Source organism: Macaca mulatta, chromosome 19 (genome assembly GCF_049350105.2).
Source record: "Macaca mulatta isolate MMU2019108-1 chromosome 19, T2T-MMU8v2.0, whole genome shotgun sequence".
Lineage (NCBI taxonomy): Eukaryota > Metazoa > Chordata > Mammalia > Primates > Cercopithecidae > Macaca > Macaca mulatta.
The window spans coordinates 19,000,457-19,015,933 of record NC_133424.1 but is presented as its reverse complement, the minus strand read 5'-3'; the positions used below and the strand labels follow the sequence as shown (position 1 = coordinate 19,015,933).

At 55.9% G+C, this 15,477-nt stretch overlaps 1 protein-coding gene across 7 annotated transcripts in view; it reads left to right on the top strand.

The window, feature by feature from the left end:
* ELL (elongation factor for RNA polymerase II) overlaps positions 1 to 15,477 on the top strand; it is an 86,449-nt gene that overhangs the window by 59,376 nt on the left and 11,596 nt on the right. For 4 of the 7 annotated variants that reach the window (XR_013409259.1, XR_013409258.1, XM_028839956.2 and 1 more), the window contains exons 3-6: positions 3,107 to 3,228; positions 3,450 to 3,613; positions 7,935 to 8,209; positions 11,770 to 11,894. Coding sequence is in view for 5 of the 7 variants with exons in the window: in XM_028839956.2 (XP_028695789.2) it covers positions 3,107 to 3,228; positions 3,450 to 3,613; positions 7,935 to 8,209; positions 11,770 to 11,894 (686 nt within the window). In the remaining 2 variants the exon portion in view is untranslated. Of the gene's footprint in view, positions 1 to 3,081; positions 3,229 to 3,449; positions 3,614 to 7,934; positions 8,210 to 11,769; positions 11,895 to 15,477 lie in introns of all 7 variants that reach the window. The other 3 variants (XM_077978461.1, XM_077978462.1, XM_077978463.1) reach the window with 2 other exon arrangements.

Sequence of the window (15,477 nt, the reverse complement as noted above, 5' to 3'; positions counted from 1 at the left end):
GGTTGTGTGGGGGGGGATTATGTGGTTGTGGGGGTTGTATATAGGGAGATTGTGTGTGGAGGGGTTGTGTTTGTGTGTGTGTGGTGTGTGGTGTGTGGGGGAATTGTGTGGTTGGGGTTGTGTGTAGGGAGCTTGTGGAGGGGTTGTGTGTGTGGTTGTGTGTGGGGGATTGTGTGGTTGTGCGGCTTGTGTGTAGGGAGATTGTGGAGGGGTTGTGTTTGTGTTTGTGTGTGGTTGTGTGGGGGGGGATTGTGTGGTTGTGGGGGTTGTATATAGGGAGATTGTGTGTGCAGGGGTTGTGTTTGTGTGTGGTTGTGTGTAGGGGGATTGTGTGGTTGTGGGGGTTGTATATAAGGAGATTGTGTGTGGAGGGATTGTGTGTGTGTGTGTGGTGTGTGGGGGAGTTGTGTGGTTGTGGTTGTGTGTAGAGAGATTGTGGAGGGGTTGTGTGTGGGGGGGATTATGTGGTTGTGGGGGTTGTATGTAGGGAGACTGTGTGGAGGAGTTGTGTTTGTGTGTGTGTGTGGTGTGTGGGGGAATTGTGTGGTTGGGGTTGTGTGTAGGGAGCTTGTGGAGGGGTTGTTTGTGTGTGGGGGGGATTGTGTTGGGGTTGTATGTAGGGAGATTGTATGTGGAGGGGTTGTGTTTGTGTGTGTGCGGTGTGTGGGGGAATTGTGTGGTTGGGATTGTGTGTAAGGAGCTTGTGGAGGGGTTGTTTGTGTGTGTGTGGGGGGATTGTGTGGTTGTGCGGGTTGTGTGTAGGGAGATTGTGTGTGGAGGGGTTGTGTTTGTGTGTGTGGTGTGTGGGGGAATTGTGTGGTTGGGGTTGTGTGTAAAGAGATTGTGGAGGGGTTGTGTTTGTGTGTGGTTGTGTGGGGGGGATTGTGTTGTTGGGGTTGTATGTAGGGAGATTGTGGAGGGGTTGTGTTTGTGTGGTTGTGTGTGGGGGATTGGTTGTGGGGTTTGTGTTTAGGTAGATTGTGTGTGGAGGGATTGTGTTTGTGTGTGTGGTTGTGTGTGGGGGATTGTGTGGTTGTGGGGGTTGTATGTAGGGAGATTGTGTGTGGAGGGATTGTGTTTGTGTGTGTGTGGTTGTGTGTGGGGGATTGTGTGGTTGTGGGGGTTGTGTTTAGGGAGATTGTGGAGGGATTGTGTTTGTGTATGTGTGTGGTTGTGTGTGGGGGATTGTGTGGTTGTGGGGGTTGTATGTAGGGAGATTGTGTGTGGAGGGGTTGTGTTTGTGTGTGTGGTGTGGGGGGGATTGTGTGGTTGTGGGGGTTGTGTTTAGGGAGATTGTGTGTGGAGGGGTTGTGTTTGTGTGGTTGTGTGTGGGGGATTGTGTGGTTGTGGGGGTTGTGTTTAGGGAGATTGTGTGTGGAGGGGTTGTGTTTGTGTGTGTGTGTGTGTGTGTGTGTGTGTGTGTGTGTGGTGGGGGAAGGTTTCCCTGCCATAGGGTGGATCATCAGAGGCTGTGTGTGTGTGATTTCTCTGATGCTGGGTGCAGGCTGTTTCTGCCTTCTCTGACCCTGATAGAGATGGGTGTTTGTGTTCAGGTGTGGCCTGGCATGGTGGGCCCACGATGGGCTTTGGCCTCACTCTCCACCAGTACACTGGTTGGGCCCTGACCCCTCAGCTTGCATTTCTGTATCAGCATGACAGGGACAAGGGCGCCTGCCCTAGGGGGACACGTTTGAGGCTGAGAGGGGATGCTGGGCAGACCCCAGCAGATGGGACAGCTTTTCTCCTGGGGCAGTGTTCAGCCTCGGGGAGGGGCAGGATGGGCCTCTGGAGAAGGGTCTGCAGGCTGGGCACAGGGAGTGGCTGGTGCAGGGACTGCCTGCAAGCCCAGACCAGACTTCCTGCCCAGAGTGGCCGAACCCAGGAACTGTTCTTACCTTGGGAGCAGGGCCTGGCACTGGGCTGGGTGCAGCCATGGCTTCCCTTGTGTGTCCAAACACTGCCCCAGGGGACAAGTCCCGGCCAAGGCCACACAGCAGGGCGGGGGAGTGGTGCTCTTCCACGTTCCTGGTGGCAGAAGCCCCGTCCTCTGTCTCACAGGTGAGGCACAGGCAGGCAAAGCCTCCCATGGGCGTATGAGGCAGCTCGGCAGGGGCGAGGGGGCAGGAGATTCAGCTGCAGTCTCTCCTGCGCTCATGGTGTCACAGAGGAGGAGATGGGGCTTGGGTGCCAAGGGGGTGCTGCAGCCAGGGGACAAGACCCGAGGGCTCCCTCCATGTTGTCCCTCCTTGTTGACTGTTTGAACGCCCCTCATGTGTCAGTCTAACTGTGAGGAGCTCGTGCCAAAGCCCAGGCATTAATTTAGGAAGGGCCACCTCTGTTGACAGAGGGTCTGGGGTCAGCCTGGAATGCAGTGGCCTCAGATATGATGCTGCCCTGCACTGACCCTGGCCGGGACCAGCACAGTCCATCCATCTGCCTGCCTGTCCCTGACTGTCTATCCTTCCAGGCAGGGCTGCAGGGGCACAGCCAAAGTCAGGCTGCTGTGACCCGTGACAGGCTTGTCGGGGGCCAGTAATTCTGATCTGTGAGCTCACAGGACACAAGCCTACCTCATTCACAGCTGCAGCAAATGGAGACTCACATGGAGTCAATGTCCTTTGTGGGGGGATGCTGACAGGGGATTGCCAAGGAGGGGCGCCAGAGTTGCAGGTGACTGCCCAAGCCCCTCTTGTCGCATTTTACCTCATAGGATGTCCCAGGCCAAGGTCTGTCCGTTTGGTGGTGGGGAAAGTGAGTCGTGGTCCAGACAAGCCACTTTCCAGGGGTCACACGATTGGGGTGGGGGCCCTGCGTCTGGGCAGGTGCTGAGCACTGTCCTCAGACAGCAGTGCTGTTGCTGCTAAAAACGGCCCTTGGCCCCATGCCCACCCGCGTAGGTGCCTGAGTCCCCTCTCTATGCAGTGTGTGTTGCTGAGGATGGGCCACCCGTCCCGTCACTGGCAGAAGAGCAGGGGTGTGTTTTAGGGAAAGGGGCCAGCACATTCCTGTTGTGAGGGTTGCATTGTGGGGACTCGTGCAGGAGATGCAGGCTGGGGGCCCGTCCTGCTGAGGACCTCCCAGTGACACCCCCTCCCCCTCCATGCAGCACATCTCCATCCCCCAGCCCGACTGCCCCACGGAGGCGCGGACGTTCTCCTTCTACCTCTCCAACATCGGCCGTGACAACCCCCAGGGCAGCTTTGACTGCATCCAGCAGTATGTCTCCAGGTGAGGCGCCGCCCCAACCCAGAGCACCCCACTGACTCTCAAGGTCACCCTGCCACCTCTGGACCAGGGTTAAGATGTGCCCCATTGAAACCGTGTTGCCTGAGACGGTGCTGACAGAGCCTGTTTTCCAGACCAGGTGGTGGACTGGGGGCTTGGGTCCTGAACAGATACTCCCTCCATTGTCCCAGCTGCTGACCCCAGCTCCTGGCCTTGTCTTGCAGTCATGGGGACATCCACCTGGACTGCCTGGGTAGCATACAGGACAAGATCACGGTGTGCGCCACCGACGACTCCTACCAGAAGGCACGGCAGAGCATGGCCCAGGCAGAGGAGGAGACGCGGAGCCGCAGTGCCATTGTCATCAAGGCTGGAGGCCGCTACCTGGGTGAGCAGCGAGTTTGGCAGGGCTGCAGGGTGGCCAGGCAACTGCCAGTGTCGGGAGGCATTTGGGGCCCGTCCAGGCTGGGCACTGGCTGTGCCCTGCACAGAAATGATGAGCCAACTGAGGAGTCCCTGAGCAGGATGTGCCTGGACCAGAGTCTGGGTTGGGAAGAGAAGTCTGGCCACATGGGCCTGGGGGCCACATGAGGGGTGGGGGGTTGGGCTGCAGCAGCTGCTGCCTTGTGAAGCCCAAGGTGGACAAAGCGGCCTGAGAACTCCAGGAGCTGTGAGTTGGTGGTCCCTGCTTTCAGGCTGCAGCCTTGGGGACCTTCACCTGTCAGGGAGGCCAACAGGCCCCCCGAAGATGGGCATGCAGCCTAGGGCAAGGCCCATGTCTGTCTCTGGAGGCTGCCCCCACCCTCACCTGACCAGCCAGCTCCTCCCCAAGGCCACCACAGTCGGCAACAGGCAGGAAATGAGCCTCACAGGCCCTGTTGCCAGCGACCCAGCACTGCGGGAAAACTGTAGCCACTCAGCATCGACTTGGAAACGGTTTCAGCAGTTGAGAAGCCAACAGGCCTTGACAGTGGGAAGGAAAGTGCTGTTTGTTTACAGAGCTGCAGCACCCCGCCTCTTAGTCCAGGCAGAGCGCCAGGAGTCATGGGAACTCATTATGGCGGGAGTAGGGTGCCGGGCTTCAAGAGGGCTCAGAGCAGACGACAGCCTTGATGGCTTTTTGAGTTTTCTCTTTAAAAAAAGTGGGGGGCATTTCAATTCCTCTCTCTCCTCCTTCTGAAGAAAGTACGTGATTTCCCTTTGCTGAGCAGACGGGTTCCCTCTGAATGAAACCCCAGATGTGGGTGCAGGGGTTGCTCCTCCTGGTCAACACAGCCCAGGTGGACGTGTTGTATGGCTAGGGAGCCTGGGCTGTCCATGATGTTGAGGCCCTGGGCTGTAAGCCCCAAGCACAGGGCTGCTGTGGGCAGAACAGTTGAAGAGACAGCTGTACACGTGTTTTGTTTTTTGTTTTTTGTTTTTTTAAAGACGGGACCTTTCTCTGTCACTCAGGCTGGAGTGCTGTGGCACAATCATAGCTCACTGCAGCCTCAAACTCCTGGGCTCAAGTGATCCTACCTCAGCCTCCAGAGTAGCTGGGACCACAGGTGTGTGCCAGCACACATGGCTAACTTTTAGATTTTTTGTAGAGACAGAGCCTCGCTATGTTGCTCAGGTTGGTCTCTGACTCTTGGACTCAAATGATCCTTTCGCCTGGGCCTCCCACGGTGCTGGGATTACAGGCATGAGTCAGTGCACATGGCCTCATACACATATTAATAAATCTGTGGGGCCGGGCGCGGTGGCTCAAGCCTGTAATCCCAGCACTTTGGGAGGCCAAGGCGGGTGGATCACGAGGTCAGGAGATCGAGACTATCCTGGCTAACATGGTGAAACCCCGTCTCTACTAAAAATACAAAAAACTAGCCGGGCGTGGTGGCGGGCGCCTGTAGTCTCAGCTACTTGGGAGGCTGAGGCGGGAGAATGGCGTGAACCCGGGAGGCGGAGCTTGCAGTGAGCCGAGATCACGCCACTGCACTCCAGCCTGGGAGACACAGCGAGACTCCGTCTCAAAAAAAAAATAAATAAATAAATAAAAAATAAATAAATAAATCTGTGGGTCCTTCAGCCAAACACTTGATCAGAAATGTATCTTAGCACACCACTTTGGGTACAGTGAGGGCTTTTTTTTTTTTTTTGAGACGGAGTCTCGCTTTGTCACCCAGGCTGGAGTACAGTGGCGTGATCTTGGCTCACTGCAAGCTCCGCCTCCCAGGTTCATGCCATTCTCCTGCCTCAGCCTCCTGAGAAACTGGGACTATAGGCGCCCGCCACTATGCCCGGCTAATTTTTTATTATTTTTTAGTAGAGACAGGGTTTCACCGTGTTAGCCAGGATGGTCTCGATCTCCTGACCTCATGATCCGCCCACTTCGGCCTCCCAGAGCGCTGGGATTACAGGCCTGAACCACCCGCGCCCAGCCTTTTTTTTTTTTTTTTTTTTTTTTTTTTTTTGAGACGGAGTCTCCCTCTGTCGCCCAGGCTGGAGTACAGTGGCACTATCTCGGCTCACTGCAAGCTCTGCCTCCCAGGTTCACACCATTCTCCTGCCTCAGCCTCCCGAGTAGCTGGGACTACAGGCACCCGCCACCACGCCAGGCTAATTTTTTGTAGTTTTAGTAGAGACGGGGTTTCACCATGTTGGCCAGGATGGTCTGGATCTCCTGACCTCGTGATCCACCCACCTCGGCCTCCCAAAGTGCTGGGATTACATGCGTGAGCCACTGCGCCCGGCCCCTCCCCCCTCCTTTTTTTTTTTTTTTTTGAGACAGAGTCTCACTCTGTTGCCCAGGCTGGAGTGTAGTGGCGCAATCTCGGCTCACTGCAACCTCCGCCTCCCGGGTTCATGCCATACTCCTGCCTCAGCCTCCAGAGTAGCTGGGAGTACAGGTGCCCACCACCACGCCTGACTTTTTTTTTTTTTTGTATTTTTAGTAGAGACGGGGTTTTACTGTGTTATCCAGGACGGTCTCGATCTCCTGACCTCGTGATCCACCGCCTTGGCCTCCCAAAGTCCTGGGATTACAGGCGTGAGCCACCGTGCCCGGCCCAGTGAGGGTTTTTGAAACAGTTTATGTTCTGGTAGGGGACACTGTCTGTTAAGATGTGACTGTGGCTGGACGCGGTGGCTCACACCTGTAATCCCAGCACTTTGAGAGGCCGAGGCGGAGAGATCACAAGGTCAGTAGTTCGAGACCAGCCTGGCCAATATGGTGAACCCCTGTCTCTACTAAAAATACAAAAATTAGCTGGGTATGGTGGCATGCGCCTGTAGTCCCAGCTACTTGGGAGGCTGAGGCAGGAGAATCTCCTGAACCTGGAAGGCGGAGGTTGCAGTGAGTTGAGATTGCACCACTGCACTCCAGCCTGGGCAACAGAGCGAGACTGTCTCAAAAAAAAAAAAAATGTTGTGAATGTGCGTGTCCCTCTGTCTCACAGTGCCCCCCATAGGCTGCTCCTCCTCCCTGTTGACCAACCTGGCCCTATACGGGTGAGTGCAGCCCTGCTGTCAGGACTCCACTGAACAGACCCCAGAGGTATGAGTGCTGGCCCTGGGTATTCTGAAAGCACGGCTTTCTGGGTTAATTTGACAGATCAGATTTTGAGAGAGAAGATCAGAGTGATGTTGTTATGAAGCACTTTTGGGGGAAGGATTTGAGGCACTGTTGAGCTTGCTCGGCTGACCGTGTTCCCAAGGATGCCAGGGCATCATTGTTCAGGACAATGCAGGGAGCAGCATGCTAGACCCTGCCCACATCTCTGCATCAGGAATAGAGGGGAGCCTGCTCTCCCCAGGGCTGTGGGCACAGCCACGCCTGCCAGAGGAGAGCTTGACCAGGCCTAAGGCTGGGGTGCCACTTGCACCAGGGTCTTCACAGCAGCTGCCGAAAGTGGCTCTGACATCTTTGTTGACTTTAGAAAAACAAAAATGGCAGCCCGCGTGGGGCCAGCATAGGACTCTGAAGAGCAGACTTGGGAGTGACTGCCTCTTGCAGTTCAGGGACCCCCAGTTTAACATCAGAAGGGTTTATAAACAGTCCCCACCTCAGGCTGGGCAGGGTGGCTCTGGCCTATAATCCCAGCACTTTGGGAAGCTGAGGTGGGAGGGTCCTTTGGGCCCATGAGTTTGAGACCAGCCTGGGCAGCATAGTGAGACCCCACGTCTACAAATAATAAAAAAAAATTAGCCAGGCATGGTGGTGCGGAGGTCCCAGTAGCTGTGGTCCCAGCTACTCCAGAGGCTGAGGTGGGAGGATTGCTTGAGCCCAGGAGTTTGGAGCTACAGTGAGCCATGATTGTGCTACTACACTCCAGCCTGAGTGACAGAGGGCGATCCTGTCTCAAGAAACAATCCTCCCCACCTCTCCCCGATCTTCCCGCACAAACACACTGCCTACCAGAGTTATCAGGTGATTTTGCTGTCCAGGATTTAGGTCGCCTGTGATAAAGTCAGTTAAGGCTCTAACAGTTCTGCTGCCTGCACCTCCCACTTCTAAGGCTGTGTGCCCTGCAGGTGCCAGCTGTGGGCAGCAGATGGCGCTCTTGGCCACCCAGGGTCTCCAAGGAGCAAGCTGGCCTTTGCTGTGGTTGGTGTGGTGCCTGCCTCCAGCACTCTCTATAGTCTCAAACCTTTGGGCACCCGCTCAGCAGCACTGGCTTAGGACACGGCAGTGCCTTCTCTGTTCCCTAACACTTGGATTCTTGTTGCAGGCAAGAAGGTTCAGTTTCGGAAACCGGCCCCAGGTGCGACAGACGCAGTGCCCTCCCGCAAGCGGGCAACCCCCATCAACTTGGCGAGTGCCATCAGGAAGAGCGGTGCCAGTGGCATGAGCGGGGGCAGCGGGGTATCCCAGAGGCCCTTCCGTGACCGAGTGCTACATCTCCTTGCGCTAAGGCCCTACCGCAAGGCCGAGCTGCTGTTGCGGCTGCAGAAGGACGGCCTGACACAGGCGGATAAGGACGCGCTAGATGGCCTCCTCCAGCAGGTGCGTGCCGCCCTGATGTCATGTCTTTACCAGTGGTCTCCGCAGATGGTCTTATGCGGGTGGAATGAGCCAGAGCATGGAGACTGGGATTGGGGCTGGCAGGGAAGAGCCCTTTCTGGGTTCAGAACCTGCCTGAGAGCTGGGACCTCCTGGATTAGAATAAGCTTAGGGGGCCATGGGTGCATCTCTGGGCATGGTCCTGACTGTCCAGGGTTGAGAGGTGGGCTCAGCATGGAGCCCAGGCCCTCCTTCACTATCTACTGACACGCGGGCCCTGGGGCCTGGCACAGTGGATCCAGGCTTCGGCTGCAGACGATTTGTGGACTCAAGGCCTGGGGAAGGAACCTACATGTGCCTGGCACAGCCTGGCGGGCCTCAGTGTGAATCAGCTGCCCGCTGCCCTCCACCTGCACCTCCAGGCGAGGGCTTCACATCTCGGACCATAAGGCTTCCGTCTGTGACCTGCAGTGCCCCTCCCTGGGGTTGGAGGCTAGGCCATCTGGAACATGGTGCTGGCGAGTGGAGCCTGCTGTTGAGAAACACCCCGGGCATTGGAGCAGGTGTGCCTTCCGCCCCGTCACCCATGGAGGTTCCTGAGGCTCCACCCTGGCTTCCTGGGGTCCCTGGGAAGGGGAGTGACTCACACTGGCTTCAGAACATCAGCCAGGCTGTGCAGACACAGCCCTGAGGTGAGCTGAGGATGGGTCTCCTCGGATTGCGGCTGTGGTTGAGGGGGAGGCACTGCTGAGCCTCTTGCACCTCTTAGGATGATGGAAGTGGGATGTTTGGGGTCACATCCAGCACCTCAGGAACACAGGTGATGCCTGCAGCAGAAAGCATACACTGTGGCATGCTGGGATAGCAGCTGTGTAAAGGACGTTCTTCCATGTTTATGGAGCTCCTCGTAGGCGTCCCGCTCGGGTGCGCGCCTGGTGGGACTGTGCTGCACATTCCTTGGGAGGATGTCAACCCAGCCCTCGTCCACCCACATCCTGCTCCTGAGGCAGGGCTGGCATGGTGCCAGCAGGAGTTGCTGAAGGGAGCTTGATGGAGTTACCAGGTGTGGAACCTTCATTGACCTGGCCAGGAGGTGCCTGTGCTGGGGCCTGGCTTCTCCAGGTAACTTTGGTTCAGCACCTCCTGGGAGCAGGCCCGGCCAGCGTCTGCAGGCAGAGTGTCCCTTCCCGTGCCACTGTGACTTCCCCTGGACAGCTTGTCTTCTTCTTGCTTCTATATTCATTATGCAGCTGCTTCCCCCCAAGCAGCTATGGGGGTCAGCAGAACACTGTTGGCTTGCAGAAGAGGAGGGGGATGTGCCTCACCCACACTGGTCATTTTCAGCCCCTCACAGGCCCGCGGACACGCTGAGGAACAGCAGCGACAAAATTGCACCCCTCAAAGGTGCTTGGCCCTCCCTGTGGAAAAATCTAGAGTAGAGATGGAAGGTGACCACCTCTAGGACTGGCTAGGCCCCAGGGAAACCCGCAGGCCTATCCTTCAAGGGGAGGGGTGTTGACGGCTGAGTAATGTTTAGCAAAGCCCGTTGACAGCCATAAAAATATTCAGCCTTTGACCTACTAATCTGGCTTCTGGGAATCCTGTTGAAGGAAACTGTTGCCAACCTGAAAAAAACTGCACACAGTAATGTCTGTTTATGCTACAGAGAAACCGGCAGCAGTTTGAGGGTGGAATATTACTCAGCTGTTAAAAATGCTCCCCATGGGCCGGGCGCAGTGGCTCACGCCTGTAATCCCAGCACTTTGGGAGGCCGAGGCGGGAGGATCACGAGGTCAGAAGATCGAGACCACCCTGGCTAACACGGTGAAACCCCGTCTCTACTAAAAATACAAAAAATTAGCCGAGTGTGCTGGCGGGCGCCAGTAGTCCCAGCTACTCGGGAGGCTGTGGCAGGAGAATGGCGTGAACCCAGGAGGCGGAGCTTGCAGTGAGCCGTGATTGCGCCTCTGCACTCCAGCCTGGGTAACAGAGCGAGACTCCGTCCCCCCTCCTAAAAAAACAAAAAACAAAAACAAAAACAAAAATGCTCCCCATGGAATACACTGTGACGCAGAGCCATGTCAGATGCAGCAGAAAACAGTGGCTACTGTGCCTGCAGCAAGATGGAGACCAGAGCGCCCTGCAGGCCAGCACACAGTGCCCACTCAGGGCAGTGACCTGGAGCTTCCTCACGTCCCTCTAAGGCAGATGTTCTGAATCCATCTTTGTTAGCAGTCTGGGAGACGAACTCAGCTTTTGTCAGCCAGCAACAGCAAGGCATGCTGGTTGTAGGGAAGGTGGGCTCACACCTGGCCCCGGAGGTACCCCTCACCCAGCATCCCCAGCTGTGGCTGACTCTGCCCTGGGAGTTGTGATCAGAAACAGGGTGGAGCCTAGTATGGTGGCTCACGCCTGTTTCCAGCACTTTGGGAGGCTGAGGTGGGAGGATCCTTGAGGCCAGGAGCTCAAGACTAGCCTAGGCAAAATACTGAGACCCTATCTCTACAAAAAAATAAAATTTGCTGGGTATGATAGTGCATGCTTGTAGCCCACCTGCTTGGGAGACTGAGGCAAGAGGATTGCTTGAGCCCAGGAGGTTGCAGCTACAGTGAGCCTTGATCACACCACTGCACTCCAGCCTGGAAGAAATAGGAGCTGGGTGTGGTGGCTGGAATCCCAGCACATTGGGAGGCTGAGGTCAGAGGATCGCTTGAGCCCAGGGGTTCAAAACAAGCCTGGACAACATAGCGAGATCCCATCTCTAACAACAACAACAACAAAATTAGCTGGAGTATAGTGGTGCACACCTGTGGCCCCACCTACCTGGGAGGCTGAGGTGGGAGGATCGCTTGAGCACAGGAGGTCTAGGCTATAGTGAGCCAAGATCTTGTATCAAAAAAAGCAAAAGCCGGGCGCGGTGGCTCAAGCCTGTAATCCCAGCACTTTGGGAGGCCGAGACGGGCGGATCACGAGGTCAGGAGATCGAGACCATGCTGGCTAACACGGTGAAACCCCGTCTCTACTAAAAAATACAAAAAAAACTAGCCGGGCGAGGTGGCGGGCGTCTGTAGTCCCAGCTACTCGGGAGGCTGGGGCCGGAGAATGGCGTGAACCCAGGAGGCGGAGCTTGCAGTGAGCTGAGATCTGGCCACTGCACTCCAGCCTGGGCGACAGAGCGAGACTCCGTCTCAAAAAAAAAAGAAAAGAAAAAGAGAAATAGGCTAGGGGGGCCAGGGGACAGGTGACAGGGTCTCCGGACTGCAGGTGGTAGCCCTCCCCGTTTTGGAGCCAGCCTGGCCCAGCACCTGTAAGACAGTTGAGTCTGGACCTGGCTTCATGAACCTCATTGTCCCTTCTGCACCCTGAGGATTGTGTGCAGGGGAACTAGGGGTGGGAGGCAGCACGGATCGGTAGTGGGCCATCCTCTTTCCTCTCCTCTGTCTCCGTCTGTCTGTCTCCTACTGTCTCTGCACACCCTCCCAACCTCGCCATAAGATCTTTTTTCTCTAGTCCCCCAACTCTCTCAGGCTTCCCACAAAGTGATGGCTGGCTCTGTCTTGCAGGTGGCCAACATGAGTGCTAAGGATGGCACGTGTACGCTGCAGGACTGCATGTACAAGGACGTGCAGAAGGACTGGCCTGGCTACTCGGAGGGAGACCAGCAGCTGCTGAAGCGGGTGCTCGTCCGGTAATGCCGCCTTCCGTGCCCCAGCATGTCCCTACCCCCATGAAGGCAGCCAGAGCTTACCCAGAGGATGTTGGGGTGGTCTTGTGTGGTCCTGAAGGCTGCAGGGCTTGGGAGCAGGATGGAAGGGTCCAAACAGGCCTCTCTGGCCATCCTCCCTACTGCCCACGTGGTGCTCCAGGGCCTCCCATGGTGAGGGAAGGCCACGCCCACAGAGTGGGATGGAGGTGTGAGTCACTGGCCCCAACCTCGGAATCTTCAGACAAAAGGCTTCAGTCTGCCGGGACCCTCCTCAGCTGTCCCCAACTTCCCCTCATGCTTCCCTCCACAACCTGGGCATCCCCACAGGGCCTCAGAAGTTCACTGGCTTTTTGAAAAGAGCCTCTCAAGAACCTGAAGTAGAGAGAAATAAGGCCAAACAACACTCCCGGCAGGTGTCATTAAGCAGAGTTAATTAAATGCATCCCTTCAGGCTAATTGGGACCCAGGGTCAGGAGTGGCAACAGCGCAGGGGAACAGTGGTTACGGAGGCAGGCGGCTAATGATTTCCTTCTCCACGGCTGCCAGTTAGGGACCTCTGTGGAGCTTGGGCTGTGAAGCAGGCCAATCTACTAATTAGTCCGTAAGTGATTTCTCAGGGACTCGGAGGTATTTATGAGTTTGTAGTTGTTTTTTGGAAGTTCAGCTGTTTAAAGCAGTAATTGCCTCTGGAAAGCAGAGTGAAGTTGGGGGTCCACTCTGCTCCCCTGAGAGGGTAGTGCCTGCCTGTCCACCCTGGGTGTGCAGGTCAGGGGCCTGTGGGGCACTGCCCTGGCTGGCGGCAGGCTGGCAGAGGGCACAGTCTTGGCAGAAGACCCCCCCCCATCCTCACACCCTGTGTCCTCTCCCTTGGCTCCCTGGGTTCCTCAGACCCTTAGGGCACTGGAAGGAGAACTGCCCAGAGCTAGTGGAGTGAGGTGGAGAAGCCTGGGCTGCATCTCCAGGGCGTTGGGGAGCTTCCCCAGGGTGCAGGCTCCAGAGCTGCCTCTAGCTCCCGTGATTCGAGGCTCATGTTCCATGTGCTGAGTGAGCTGCTGGGCTCGTGCCAGCCCCTTGGCACTCCGCTTTTACTCTGGGCCGGCATGGGGATCAGCACTGCCTTCACAAGCTTCCACTAGCGTGCAGGGGGTAGGGTTAATGTCCCTGGGCCATAACCACATAGAAGGTGACCTGCAGTGCCCCCTGCACAACTGTTTCTTTTTTTTTATTTTTTTCCTATTTAGCACCCCCCCCAAGAAAGCCCCATTTATAGCAGTTTTTGACACCATAGCCTCATGTATATCAAAGCAGGGCCTTGGGGTATTTGTTACCAGCCGGCCTAGCCCAGGGCAGGCCGTTAGCCCAGTGCAGGCCATGAGACAGATGGGATGTGGGGGTCCAAGTCACTGCAGGAGCATCCTCAGCTGAGCCGGCACCACATGTGGCTCTGGGGGTGGTTTCTTCACTCATGTTCTCTTTGTTCATCACGTCCAACCCTGAGCTGTCCCTGGCATCCAGATCTCCTCTCATCACTGTCCGTGGGTCAGGGGTCCTACAGGTCCCCCCAAGAGTTCCTGGTTCCTCTGCCTAAGCCACACACTGCCTGGTGCCCTCACCTCCAACCTGAGCCACTCCCCTCTTATGTGAGCCCCATGCCAGAGTCTACACTCCTGCTTGTGCTCCTCCCTCGTGCCAAGGGGGCACAGTTCCTGGAGCACCTCTCTGAGGACAGGGCTCTGGGAGGACTGCTGACCACATCTTCATGCCCAGACGATGGTCCTGCTGAGCCGGCGGTTGATCACGTCTAGACTTGTAGAGTCCAAAGTGCTTTCCCTCCATGTTGAAGGTCAGAGGCTTCCCACCCCAAACCTGTGCTGGTCCACACAGCCAGGGGCTGGCCAGGCACCTACTCTGGGATGGTGGGCACCACTGCCCCTGCAGGCTGAAAACTTGCCTTATCCGTCCATCCGTCCTTCTATCCTGTGTGTGGTAGTGGAAAGGCCTATCCTACTGCACACCACCTCAAACTGCCTTTGGCAGGCTGCTAGAGTCTGCCCTCCTCTTCCTGGTTTTCATCTCTTGCTCTTTTTTATTCTCCTTTTTTTTTTTCCTTTTTTTGAAACGGAGTCTTGCTCTGTAGCCCAGGCTGGAGTGCAGTGGTGTGATCTCGGCTCACTGCAAGCTCCGCCTCCCGGGTTCACGCCATTCTCCTGCCTCAGCCTCCAGAGTAGCTGGGACTACAGGCGCCCGCCACCACGCCCGGCTGATTTTTTGTATTTTTAGTAGAGATGGGGTTTCACCGTGTTAGCCAGGATGGTCTCGATATCCTGACCTTGTGATCCGCCTGCCTTGGCCTCCCAAAAAGTGCTGGGATTACAGGCGTGAGCCACCGCGCCTGGCTTTATTCTCCTTTTGGGAGACTTCTTTGACATTTCTCATCCCGTCTCTTAATTTACTAGTATTTCTATTTTCTTTGTTTTTCTTGAGACAGAGTGTTGCTCTGTTGCCTAGGCATAGAGACGAGGTTTCACCATGTTGTCCAGGCTGGTCTTGAACTTCTGACCTCAAGTGATCCGCCTGCCTCAGCCTCCCAAAGCACTGAGATTACATGCATGAGCCACCATGCAAGGCCTATTATTTCTAGTTTCTGAGAGGCTTCCCTACTGCGTTTTCATAGCATCGTGTTCTTTTTTTTTCCTTTTTTAACTGAGACAGAGTCTTGCTCTGTTGCCCAGGCTGGAGTACAATGGCATGATCTCGGCTCACTGCAACCTCTGCCTCCTGGGTTCAAACAACTTGGTGCCTCAGCCTCCTGAGTAGCTGGGATTACAGGTGCCCGCCGCCATGCCTGGCTAATTTTTGTATTTTTAGTAGAGACGGGGTTTCACCATCTTGGCCAGGCTGGTCTTGAACTCCTGACCTCATGATCCACCCGCCTCGGCCTCCCAAAGTGCTGGGATTACAGGTGTGATCCACCGTGCCTGGCCTAACTCATCATGTTCTTATTTCATGGAAAGGATGTCCCTTTTCCCCTCCTCTCCCCTCCCCTCCCCTCCCTCCTTTTTTTTTTTAGAAGTCTCACTCTATCGCAACCTGGAGTGCAATGGCCCAATCTTGGCTCACTGCAACCTCTGCCTCCCCAGTTCAAGCAATTCTCCTGCCTCAGCCTCCTGAGTAGCTGGGATTACAAGCGCGTGCCACCATGTCTGGCTAATATTTTGTATTTTTAGTAGAGGTGGGGTTTCACCATGTCGTCCAGGCTAGTCTCGAACTCCTGACCTCAAGGGCCTCAGCCTTCCAAAGTACTGGGTTTACAGGCGTGAGCTACTGTGCCCAGCCAGGATGTCTTTTTTGTTTTATTTTGTTTTTTGAGTCTCTGTTGCCCAGGCTGGAGTGCAATGGCGCAATCTTTGCTCACTGCAACATCCACCTCCCAGGTTCAAGTGTTTTGCCTGCCTCAGCTTCCCGAGTAGCTGGGATTACAGGCGCCTGCCACCACTAATTTTGTATTTCTAAGTAGAGACAGGGTCTCACCATGCTAGCCAGGCTGGTCTGGAACTCCCAACCT